Raw genomic sequence first — 13,211 nt, forward strand, 5'->3', positions numbered from 1 at the left:
CAAAACAATCTGGCTGGACGATCCTTCTCTTGCGTTTTTTTGCCACCCATACAACTATCTCGGCTTCTTTGTATTTTGCCGTCCCCCGTCATCGGATGCCATCTGCCCCGGCTCCTCCTCTCCCTTATACGACGTATTTAGTTTCTCCCCTTCTTTCTTAGTTGGTAAAATTTCGTCCCCAGTTCTTCCGGTGGAAACTAGCCGCCAGATGGAGGAACGTCCAATGAGGAGGCCCCGAAGTTTGGACGGCCGAGCCCGCCCACTTTGCGTTGCGTGAATTTCTCTCACTTCAAGAACGGTTTGCGGACTGTGTTTGACCGGATCTCCACAAAGGCGTTCTCTCGGGCATCGCAAGGGGTGAGTTGTATGCCGTCCTTCTGATCCGCCTTATATCACGTTCGACATGGCTGTTTCTTTCACTTGGAATACCAGGAACGATTCACGATGCTTATATTCGGGTCTCAGTTTCGAACAGCGCTTGTTGCACGTCTCGAAGCTTTCCCAGTGTTTACGCTGAGGCGGGCTTATTTTGTTTACACTGCCATGTGTTTGGAAGACTGGCAGAGACTATTTTGGGTTCGTGCCATCCGATTGATCAGGCGTTTGCTTGCAATCCATAAAAGGGGGAGTCTGTGTTTTTTCGTGGATTCCGCGACGTAAATGGAAATGGGAAAGTCGAACTTTTGGGGAAGTGCACTGAGCAAATAACCCCCCATCACCTCATCTCGACGAAAGAAAGGGGAAAAGGAAATAAGGATTCGGGCTGACGTTTCTGAATCGCTTAACAAGCTTTTTGGACATTTTGGACTTAATGGCCTTTTGGACAACTTCGATCCTTATTGTGAAGGGGCTCATTATTTCATTCCCCACATCACTACCAGCAATAGGGTAGAGCATCGCCAGGGGCGATGCTCATCATGAAATTCATGATCTCCAAATAAAGTTGTTATTATACCTTGCGTGTCCAGTCTCCCAGTACAACACGTATTAGTCAACAAATTAACCTTCATCAGTGACGACTGCAATGTTCCGGATTGCACATAACCGCGTGACCACACCCTACCGGCTTGTCCCCGTATTGCCTTGCACCGTGACACGCGATTCGTATTATAAATTGTTCACGGTCCCTCTATGCTATCCTGGAATTTTCTTCCCATCTGGCTTTTCTGGTAGAATTCGAAAACCGCGGATACAGACACACAGGGTGAGGGAGTGCTGCTTGAGTTGACCAGGAAATTCGAAAATTTGTCTATCGTTTAGCCTGGCATATCCCACATTTGGTTGTCTACTATGTGCTTATTTATTACTTTTATTTATTTATTACAATTACAAAGGGCCCTATGAGGGACATTACACGAAGGCACAAGAGCATAGGAACGTTAACAGAAAATATTTTTCGTCTGATCCGCGGCAAAAAGAAAGCAAAACGCGGTCGAGCGTTACTCTCTGCAGGATTCGGAATTAATGCTCATTTATTTAATTTTATTTATTTATTTATGCATAATGTAGCCTTAAAAAGGCTGATGGTAGAGTCTGTTGGACGTACAAAATAAATAAATGGTTCTGCCAAACGCGTTTAAACCCTATAAAGGGTCGTCTCCTCTTACCTCACCTCTAATACACGCGTCACACGGGCCGCTTATAGCACCAGTTGCTTCGCGGCGCTACCATACGCGCGCGCGCCACACTGGCAGAAACGATGACATCAGCGTGTAATGTCGGTCCTGTCCCGAATGCCATTTCTTACGATAATCGTGCTCCACGTTAGATTGGATTTTGGAATGGCATTAAACTCGATGATGTCGATGCATGTGGGTCTCCCACTAGCCGAGTAAGAGGTGGTGTACTTGAAGAGCGTGAACGTGTTCAAAGAGATTGAAACTACCTAATACCCACAAATTAATAGAATTTGCTTTATTTCTTAATCAATCGTCTGTACTATGTCGGAAAACTGTTGTCGTCTTTGCCTGTCAGGTGGAGGTATACGCCAAAAGCAAATATATGAAAAAAAAAAAAAAAGAAACCGTTAACAACTCCAGGCATTTTGCTAAAAATAATACTTGTTTTCGTGTAATTTATAAAATAATTGCGCGGTGCGCAATATACAGAGTGGCTTCATGGAAGTTTTAAATTGCTCTTGCGCTCAGACAATGAGAGCGAGGGTACGCATTTTGCGAGCGAATGAGTTATGGCGATCTCATTAGTCGGAAACAGTCATTCGGACGAATGCCATTAAATATCTCCGTATAGCGCGGCACTATAGTTATTAAACACATTAAGACTAAACCCATTACGCACTTAATGTTATTTTTCGTGTCCCTGTGATAGGGTTGTAAGTTTCCAATATAGCACTCCATCAATAAAAAGCACATGGCTCTTGCTCATATCACGTTACTCCATTTCTTCGTCACCCAGTCGTGCACACCAGTATTACACGAAATACGAGTAAACTCAGATAATGGCCGAGACGGCGGATATATGGATAAAAACACAAATGTGGGAACCACGGGCCTCGAGAACGTGGCTTGCGTAGAGCATCTGCTTTCTATCATCTTGGCAACCATTCGCTGACGCGGAAGTCTTCGTGTGTGTAGGGTTTCATGCGCGGCCTTCGCGTCGCTGATTCGCAGGGGCCAAAAAGATACGGCGAAACTTTATAAACGAATAATAAAAGAAAAGTGCTAGTTGCGAAAGTGCATATACGTGGTCCGATAGGTGTCCTCGTGTATTTTATAACCAGTCTGCTCCACATACACACTCTAAGAAGGAAAACAGAAAACAGAATAGATTGCAATTACTCCCCATTTTAGTCCCCAAACCCCGAAATTTACTCCCCGGGACTACAAATAGTCGCTGAACTTCGCAAAACTCACTTCAGTGCGTGACGTCATAACGATGCGGCGGCGCTGCTGTCCTGTTTGGTGGGCAAAAATTTTCGGTCGGTATTAAAGGCATGCCGCAAGGTGGTGTAGCTATCGCATGTGCTAGTCGGTACAGAAAGGCCAAATACGCCGTACACACCATGCGGTTTCCTACTCGCTTTTGGCCACCAGCGACGTCTGCTGTATGCGCATGCGCAGGTGCACCCGCTTGGGTCTATAGAATGTGATATTACGCAACCTATCTAACTTACCGACAGAGACGAAGAAATTGTTTATTGCGAAATTGAGCCCTATTCATGTCGCAAGATTTTGTATCACTCATATCACGGTTGCCGGTTTGATTCGAAGTATTTTCATTCGTGTACACGAATTACATATACCTGGTACTGTTCGAAGAGAGCGTGAAATGCAGTCCCCAGTCTGTGACGCTCATTTACTCCCAAAAGGGATTTAAATTTTTGTGGCAGAGCATTTAGTCCACAAAAGGACTAAAATTACTCCTTAAAAAAATCGCAGCAGACTGAACAAGCTTCGGAGGCACACACGATCACCAGCAACGTTCAGGAGTGCCACAAACTGTATTCAGCGATCTTGCAGCAACATCTTGGCATCTCTGACAGGCATGCCCCGTTAGCAAAACTCAGCATATACGGGCGTCTGGGTGATATCAAAAAAGGGAGCAATTAATGGGGAGTAGAAGGATATAGACGCGATATAGACAATAGGGTCGCCGTATGGCCAACTATAAAAGCCCCACCCAGAGTTGTACGTAACGCGTTACTAGTAATTGCGTTACTAGTAATCAATTACTTTTCTCAGTAATTTTTAACGTAATCAATTAATTTTTTGAGCAAGTAATGTTCCAAGTAATCTGATTACAATTTTCGGTAATCAATTACTGAGTAATCGATTACTTTTTTAACCTTCTTTCAACAATGGCAACCCTTTTCAGCAAACAAATCTGTAATAAACGCGTGTATGTGTTTTGTATGTTGCTTTCAAATGTATTTGCGAATTTCACTTACCATATACGGTGGTGTCTCATTTTAGAATTTGCAACAAGAGCTGCATAGTTGCATCCACTGCAGGCTTGTTGGCTTTGCTATGGCCCACAATTTAAACGTAACGGAAAAAAGTAACGCGTTACATTTCTAATCGGTAACGTATTACATTTTCGATGAAGTAATTTGTAACGGTAAAGAATTACTTTTCGCGCAGTAGTAACAGTAATTGTAATCAATTACTTTTTCCGAGTAACGTGTACAACTCTGGCCCCACCACCTATACAGCATGCTGAGGCTGTGATTTATGAGAAACGTCATACAGGCCGCATCCAAGGACGCGGCATTTGGTCTGCTCTGTCGTTGTGCGCTGGCATCGAGCCACTTTGTTGCTCTGTGCACAACAAGAATTTCATTTTAATGGTAATAATGATTGGGGAGTTTAATCGCCAGGGGACTCTGTGTACACATTGTAATTGATAGACTATGGAGTCGTGAGAAAATAATTTGTCGCAGAGCTATCAAACGTTATGATGCGAGCTTCAAACTATATGATCACGCGTGTGGTGACGGTATACAGATTCCAGAGGTGACACGATTATTTCTGTTGTAGCGCTGGGAGAACAAAACTGTGACTAATTTTTTTTTTTTTTTTTCATCATTGACTGATCGAGAGCGAAAAAGACAGGTTGCGTAATTCGCAGTAGTACATGAATAGGTTCTGTTTCCGCTGCTATGCGAAACTGAGACTCCGGACATAAATTATTGTGCCTATGGCTGCACATTTTCTAAATCTGTCTTTACTCTATGTGAGTATCCTTCAAATTTCCACTTATTATTTTTGTGCCGTGGGTATATGTCTCTCTCCCTTTGAGAGCACAACTCCGTTGGTTGGGTTTACTGATGCACTGAGTCACCGCGTCACGGGGTCTGGACCATATAGGTCGACAAATTTACTCATCATGGCCATCATTCACGATCACAACCCGGATAATGATGAGCCGTTGAGTGACGGGCTGGAGATACGATGTGATATGCTAAGCCTGATGTTAAATGATGGTTTAAGATGTGACGCGATGGAGAAGTTCAGTTCCCGTTATGAGTTTTGAAGTTGAAGAGTTGTAATGGTGATGTCGAACTATGTAGATGTGATGTGATTGACTGCGAGTAAGGTCCAGCATGATGTGATACGTTGAATGAATTTCTAGAAAATTGTCGATCTATGCTCTGGACACGAACTGTCGTCTTTCCGTCGGTTTGGTAACGTTATAGAAGTTCAATCAAAACTGCCATTGGACACGGGAAGATAAAAATCGACGTCGAAAGTTAAATCAAAGTAACCTATCAAAAAGTAAGATACCCATAATTTTATTCGAAATGTTCAACGGTTTCCAGCGCCACTGTAAAGTGTGCGTATAAGCGTGAAATAACGACGTTGCGCAAAGAAGTTCGCGTCTTCGTGGAATTATGCTGCACTTTCGGAACACAGTGCTCTGATGCTATAGCCTTCTATACGGCTACCATCTTGCACTGCGTTCCAAGTCCGTGACGAAGGAGCATTTGTTTTATAGGCGCTGGGACTGACTGCTATCCAATTCGTCACTGTAACGGTTATGTAGCGTGCCGTTTGTGTCCTTCTGCGCTCCACTCAGACACGCCAACGCTCACCCGTCCGTCCCACTCCCATCTGCAACAACGCGACAAAAGAAACCGGTCCCACCAACACCAGATGGGCAATAGAAATATTGTTGGTCGACATGCAGGGGCTGTCGTATATGTAAACCCTTTGCGGCTTACGTATTTCGGATCGTCGTCACGCGGAAGCAGTACACTCTTAAAAAAAGGGTGTACTTTAACTCCTTTTTTGCCACATATATAACACCCTTTTGGAGAGTACAACTACGCTCAAAAGGGTGTCTCCTCACTCCCTCAAGGGAGTAGCATAACACCTTTCTCCCTAATGGAGAGTAATATTACTCCCCGGCAGAGAGAATGTGTTATGCTACTCCATTGAGGGAGTGAGGAGACACCCTTTTGAGCGTAATTGTGCTCTCCAAAAGGGTGTTATATATGTGGCAAGGAAAGGAGTTAAAGTACACCCTTTTTTTTAAGAGTGTACACGCGCAGTTAACACTGTAACGAGAAAACGGCCTTTTTTGCGTTGGGATATTTTATTGATAATCTAACCCTTAATCTAACCATTTAATTCCGCGGCCCTATTTTCTTCAAAATTCGAGCACAGGGCACGTATAGTTCAATTTTGCGAATTGATTGCTTAAAATTCGTGGCTTGATTGGCAGACTTCGTGATGAGCCCAAGGTTGTCCGTGCCGCATTTGATAAAAGCCATATCGTAAATGCTTGCGCTGAAAAGCAGCTCAAATACTTGTCAGTATAACCACTTGTGAAGACGAAGCTTGCGATTCCAGCATAGTTTTCGAATGTGTCAAATTTGGCTAGAAATTTTCGCGTGCCCTCCGCGAGCTTGTTAGTCCGCAATATTCGCGAAAAATTAGGGACTCGCGAACATTCGCGTTTTTAACAGTATTTGCAGCCGCTCAATTTCGCGAGCTCTGGATGCTAAAATTCGTGTATTGATTGATTGACTTAATTAATTCGTGACTGCGTTTCATTCAAGCGATATTTCAGACACTCGTTCGGTAGTTCAAATGCTTGCTATGGTAACTACGGAACAGTCAACCGCGAAAATAAAGTTTGCAATGGTAAAATTGCAGCATGGTTTTCGAAATGCGAATTTTCGCCTATACTCTTAAAATCGGCGAACTTTTCATTTTCGAATGTCGCGAAAATTAGTTCCAGACTATCCAGAAATAGCACTGTTCATTGAGACTAACGAGAGAGAGAGAACTATATATACGAAATATTTTCTTGTGGATTTCTAGAACAATACTACCATCTGCTAACTAACTAAAAAAAAACTTTTTATAATGTCTGTTTATTCTAATCGTGTCAGGGTGACTTCCGGGCCTCCCTTCACGACTGCATCTGACTCTCCTTCAACTTGGATTTGATCGACTCAAATGAGCTCAATTGAGAGAGAGCTCCGGGGTCGACACTGAAGACTCTCGCGGAACGCCCAGTTTATGAACGTTAGGTCCCGTAGTTTTTTTTTTTTTTTTTTTGCAGTATGCATCTATTTAATTTGTCTCTTCTGTATATCAGCATTGAAAGCTTGCCAGTTAAAAGTGGAAAATATAAATTAGAACGAGCCTTTGGACGAAATAAGTGGGCATAAAGGGCTACCAGCTGCCCTTGGAATGCGACCGCGTCTTTTCCATGCAGCTCCAATTGCTTCTTTGCAGCAACTAACCTCAAGTGGATTTAGTGTAGGACCCCGGCTGTGTACCAAGGACATTTCTTATGCCCGTTACATTTTACGTCGCCTTATTTTTCATTTAGTGTGGAAGGCACTTCTGTGTATGGAAGGCATTATACCGGGATGGCCTCCGTTATATTTACCGATATTTACTGTTACATCATTTTCTTCGATTATGCTGTTGACTGGTTCATTACAAGGTGAACTGCAATTATGCGGTCACCGGCTACATGGGATGTCGTAAAGCAGAGAAAGATTTCAATAGCAATGCATGTTCAATATTCTCCCACAATACTGCTCACTTCCGACGTAAGGAGATCCCTCGCAAGACGTTGCCAGACAATGATTTTATGATGCCACTGTCCAGTTAGGGAGTAGCAAACCGAGCTAAACAAACAAACAAAAAGACCCCCCCTTTCAAAAATTATCCGTTTTTGGCTCCTTCTGGTGTTGTGATGTCATATCATCGAGCGCTCTTATTGGCTGTCGAGAATCGTCTACGACGACGAGGGAGCAGGGCGCGCGCCTCGCTATTGGGCGGATGAAGTGACGTACGTCACAGACCGGCAGCCAAGGGGAGGGGCTTTTCTGATCCGCGAGAGTGAAAGCTCTCTTGTGCACCCGGATTGCGCGCATTACTCCTACTTCTTGTGCAGATATGTATCACAACAGGGCTCATAATCCTATTCTTTATTCCTCCAGACAGTATCTTCTTTCTTTCTTTTTTTCTAGCCTTTCCATGCTCGTTTGAAGCTCGATATCTCTCTACTGCATTATTTATTGTTCCACAGCAACGATTAGTACTAACCCCGGTACTCGTCAAAGAAGGTAGTGAGATGTCGCGCGATATTAGGCGGCGATGAATATATAGAGTTTATTCACTGACGTCACCTCGCCGCCATACTGTAGGTCTCTTGAGGTTATTTACCCGCATTCGTACGCTGCCATATGCTTTGTAGGTGACTATTAACGTCGAAAATATGGAAATTACTTGGATATGCTACAAGTCACACAGCACAGTAGTTTTGAAACGCCAAATATACGGTGACTGCGATGCGGGTAGTGATTTGGAAGGGACCTACAATATGGCGGCCGACGGCAGAACATCTGCTTGCTAGCGACAGTGGCGGTCTCCTACGGATGACGTCATGTGAATAAACCCTATATTTACATACCAGGGAGGTGGAATATGCTAAGATGCCAACGCCGCTTTCCGACTATGGCGACGTCCGACAGAGATTAAGATCGTGCTTCCATCGTGGGCCATGTGAAAGTTAATGACGCCGGGCAAAGATGGGTTCCTTTTTTAGCAACCCTCGGGAGAATAGAGGCGATCGCTCTCTAGTGATATCCAGCTCTATATACAGTTTCGGGGTGAGGCCACCAGGAGGTACTGGCACTTGGTTGTAGCAAGACATCAGCTTCTACAAGAGTTAGAGAACCACATATTCATAAATATGGTTCATTGCACCATGCGCGCATTGTATACCTCACGCCAAAATTCGAAGTTATTTTCAATTTTTATTTTTATTACCCCGGTGAGCTCAACACCGATGTTGACCTTCATATCCTGTCCACCTTTTCAGGCCAGAGACGGACATGAGGACGTACATCGCGCTGTGCCTGTTTGCAGGCCTACTCCTGGCGGCGGAAGCTCGGTCGGTGAGTACCCCTCTGTTCAAAGAGAAATCGATGAAGTCCAAATATGTTTTTTATCGACGCAAACTTATGCGGAACGCATTCCGACATACAGGGCGATTCGTTCGCGAAAGCCAATGTGCGTGACATTAAGTTTTTGTACCCTGGTAGAAACTTTCAATAAATAAACACGCCAACAATCACTATCACCGCAGTTTGAGTTGCGAACTATCAAATCAAATCTACAGCAGTACTTCGAGTGACTTGCACTTTTTGGAAGAAGGGAAGCGGCCGGTTGCCCCTTATTTCCTGCCTTGATATGCAGTGGCTGTAACGTGTAACGGGTGTAACGTAATAGTGATTATTAATTATTGATGATTATCGCGTACACGCTGTCTTGTGCAATGAAAAATGGCTGGGTTACCTTAGATTACCTAGGCACCATCGGTATCGATCCAGTACCGGTACCATCCGTTGCTAGAGCGTGTCACACTGAGGAAGGAATGCGCCGGAGCGTGTTCCGTAAACTTTTGTCCAGCACTGTACCAATTAATTAATTTAATTCTTAATGAACCATAAATGCCACGTTTCCCTGCACTACTTGTCGAGAAAATACTCACGCGCTACCCTGTGTCGCACTTCGTCCTCAAGACCAGATATACTGTCATCAGTGTTGTTCGCGAACTTTCATGACATCTAACAATATATTCGATGCTACCCAAATTGCTACAGTTCATGATTGCTTTCCGTTTCATGTGAGCGTAGAAGCACCACCATGGGAAGAAGCACGTGAACGCCAACTCTGAAGTCGAGATGGTCGCCCAGGACGAGAAGGCGAAATTGGAAGAGAAGCGCGAAGAAGAACGTGAGCGTACAAGGGCGTCGGGCTTTCACGTAAGATTGAACTGAAAGACTCTACCAATCTTGCAGTTGTCCTGAAGGATCCCTGCAGCAAGGTGCGCTGCGGTCCAGGCCGCCGATGCAACGTCAACGAGGATCGGACCGCCACGTGTGAATGCGTTACCGAATGCGCGCCCGAACCTGATGACCGGCGGAAGGTAAAGTGTTCTTGTTTCTTATACGTATTATATATACCGTAAAACAGTAGAGGTGCAATCTGAGAATAGTTATCTACTCCCAATTTGATTTGATATTTATCTACTTGATAGCCTGAGCCCTCACGTCACAACTGCACAGTGTTTTTTTTTTTTTAGAAAATTAAAATTGAAAATTACAGCAACACTGTGTCAAAGTGGTCACCAAGTAGTGCGCATTGCTCGTCAAGTGCGGCGGAAAACTACATTGCATGCGGACGACACTGGGTTTAAAACGAAAGATGGCTACATGTCGGCCGCGTAGCCATCAGCAGCAGCAGCAAGCCGGTCGCGAAGCCTAACATAGATCGCAGTTGCTTGATGAATTTGCTACGGGACGTCTACTCGAGCAGTTTTGCTTCAATTTTGCTAGCAAATTAAAAATATTGAGCGTTCTCCGGCACGCTTGTAACTTACAGCACTTATTTTATGAGCAACACGCAAAGATGTCAGCCACTTGCCGCTTTTGAAACGCAGGCCTTCTGTGGCTACCAATGGCTGCCCACGCGGCTGACGGCGGCTCGTTTGCATAGCTGCGTCCTCTCTACGTCACGTCGCTCAAGCAATCAGGGTTGTCGCGACCCGAGAGTCGGAGTCGTGACGTGTGAGCGTCATCGTACGTCATCGACTCCAGCACCTCTAGTGTTGATTCATCGAATTTTCGAACAGGAGTCTCTGCCAGAGCGATGACGTCACGAGAGCCTCAGCAGGGCATTTTCGCCCAGCAAGAGTCTACTCTCTCGGCTCTCGGGCTGCTGGAGTCCCATATACGAACACAACCCAGGTCGAGCGATCAGGTGGTTAGCGTGCTGGCCATGTCACGTCTGGGGAGGTATCTGGGTTCGTATCCCGGTGCCGGCTGTGCTGTCTGGGATTTTTTTTTTTTTTGATTCCCCTCAGACACACGTCGGCGCAAGTCCCTTAGAAGTCGGCCCAGGACGCACATTCCCCAGGGCGTCAGTCGTGACGTTGCCCACATCTGTGAGGCCGACAACGGCGAGCCCTTTCACCATCACCACAACCAATCAGGTCTCTAGGTGGTATTGACCCGGCGGTCATTCCTCCTCGAAGGCCAATCTCTGTCTCCACCATAGATGCAGGGGTCTTTCAACGTTTCGTGGAGAGCGGAGACGCGCGCTGTTGGCTGGAGACAGGTACCAGATGTGCCATCCCCTAGTCTCGGAGGACCCGAAACTAGTTCTGCGAGTTCTTTAGGAAATTTGTACAAGCGCGTAACGTTTACAGACAGCATGTACATTTTGCGTATGGGGGGAAATAAATGAAATATAATTTTTAAAATTTGTTGCTGCACCTTAAATTAGAGTGCCATTGTATATTATTTGAGAGTCCCCATTCTCCTAACATAAAGATGACACAAATTCAGACCGTGCCTGCAATATAGTTACAAATCATCATGCACTATGTCTCTATCCAGGTCTGCAGCAACCACAACGAGACCTGGGATAGCGACTGTCTCCTCTACCAGATGCGTTGCATGTGCGAGGATGAAAAGGAAGGCTGTAAAGATGAGAAATACGAGCACATGCACGTGGACTATTACGGCTCCTGCAAAGGCAAGTTGTCGCACGCTTTTAGGTCTAGCTAAGACAACCTGCATGAATTGAAGACCGCTGCCTGCACACCTCCAAGACACAAAAAAAATTAAAAATAAATAAAAATCTCATTCAGAGCTACCCAAGTGCGAGGGAGACGAGCTCGAAGAGTTTCCACGTCGCATGAGGGAATGGCTCTTCAACGTGATGCAGGACCTCGCACGTCGCCACATGCTCGGTGAGCCATACAAGAAACTCGAAGAGGAAGCAGAAACGTTGCAGGAACGTCAATGGGTTAACGCAGTCATCTGGAAGTTCTGCGATCTCGATGCTCACCCTCACGACAGGTGAGGACAGCTTTTTTTTTTTACACATCTCGCGCTTTTCCTGCACCCTGGACGCTGACACGTGCGAGCCATTTGCAGGTCCGTCTCCCGCCACGAGCTGTTCCCGCTCCGAGCTCCCCTCATTTCTATGGAACACTGCATCGCGCCGTTCCTCGACAGCTGTGACAGTGACAGTGACCACATCATCACACTTAAAGAGTGGGGAGCATGCCTTGGATTGGAAGAAGGTAGCGTTACTTTTCCTCATTCAGTATAGCGTATGTGGGAATCGAGTGCCGATTTTTGCCGATGGAGTGCCGATTTTTGGAGCGACTCGTCACAATTTGTGTTGCCAGCAGTTTGGAGACCTTGTTGCCACGGAAGAGTATTATACGAGGACGATCTGGCAATGACTGCATTTGTTACGTCGAGGATGAGGGCATCTCACCATCAGTAATGTTAGATATAAAGGGCTCACATGAACGCTACATAAGAGAGCATTCTATAACATGAATGCGAAAGCAAAGTGCTCCGTTGAGTGGTGTGGATCTGGAAACTTCGATGGAATGGTGGATTATCTTAGAAAAAAACATTAATGTACTAGCCAGTGGTCAGATTTGATTATGTGCACTTGCGTACGTATTCTTCTGAAACGGTTAACGCTGACCCTCTGTTGTTCGCTCTTTTCAGGGGAAATTAAAGACAGGTGTGCTGAAATCACAGGCTGAGGATCTTGCAGAGAGCTTCGCAATGCCAGCATACCCGACGTTATGTGTGCTAGAGTTCCACACTGCCATTTATGAGAGTGTTTTCGTGTTGGAATTGTTCTCTGTACAGTGTCTCGAGCTTGTACTACATGCGCAACATGACCAGCATGGCTCCTGTTCATTGTTAAGCTTGCCTAGAGAAGGCTTTGTAAAATGTATGTACTTAAATGTTGATGACTGTCTGTTGTCTAACTTAAATAAAAATTGTGCTACAAAATATAGGAAGAACTAAGGAGGGAAACAGCTGCTTGGAAACGCACACAAATCAAATCACGATAAGCACCATTTATAAAACAGTGAGATAATAGATAGTTTGCGTCATTACAAAGTAACAAAGGAGGTAACTGTATAATAAAATACAAATGTGATGAAACTAGTTGAAAACTAAAATGAGTGTGCTACAAGAACTAGGTAAAGTGGCAAGTTGATATGAATGTGCAAGAACACGTGGCAAAATTGCAGGTCATTAAGATGGTTAGTGCCTTAAAAAGACTGATACATATAGACGCATAAAAAGACTTACAGAATTCAATGAAAGGATGGTTATTTAGTGTAATGGGCAGGTGACAATTATCTGCACGACAGACAGCTGTTTCACCACAGTGTCTGCACTG

General features: G+C 44.9%; 1 protein-coding gene across 1 annotated transcript; it reads left to right on the top strand.

Moving 5' to 3' along the window:
• The first annotated feature begins 239 nt into the window (after positions 1-239).
• Positions 240-12,816, top strand: LOC135368845 (SPARC-like). The gene is made up of 8 exons (XM_064602381.1): positions 240-357; positions 8,806-8,881; positions 9,623-9,722; positions 9,788-9,915; positions 11,387-11,525; positions 11,641-11,851; positions 11,930-12,078; positions 12,521-12,816. The coding sequence occupies exons 2-8, from the start codon at positions 8,819-8,821 to the stop codon at positions 12,556-12,558; spliced, it is 828 nt and encodes a 275-aa protein (XP_064458451.1). The 5' UTR covers positions 240-357; positions 8,806-8,818; the 3' UTR covers positions 12,559-12,816.
• The last annotated feature ends 395 nt before the right edge of the window (positions 12,817-13,211 follow it).

The sequence above is a fragment of the Ornithodoros turicata genome, chromosome 9 (assembly GCF_037126465.1).
Source record: "Ornithodoros turicata isolate Travis chromosome 9, ASM3712646v1, whole genome shotgun sequence".
NCBI classification, from domain to species: Eukaryota; Metazoa; Arthropoda; class Arachnida; order Ixodida; family Argasidae; genus Ornithodoros; species Ornithodoros turicata.

Excerpts from the sequence above, each read along its gene's own strand:
- LOC135368845 (XM_064602381.1), top strand. The coding sequence starts at position 8,819 with ATGAGGACGTACATCGCGCTGTGCCTGTTTGCAGGCCTACTCCTGGCG. Across the intron at positions 8,882-9,622 it reads TGGCGGCGGAAGCTCGGTCG|AAGCACCACCATGGGAAGAA; the intron begins GTGAGTACCCCT and ends ATGTGAGCGTAG. Across the intron at positions 9,916-11,386 it reads AACCTGATGACCGGCGGAAG|GTCTGCAGCAACCACAACGA; the intron begins GTAAAGTGTTCT and ends GTCTCTATCCAG.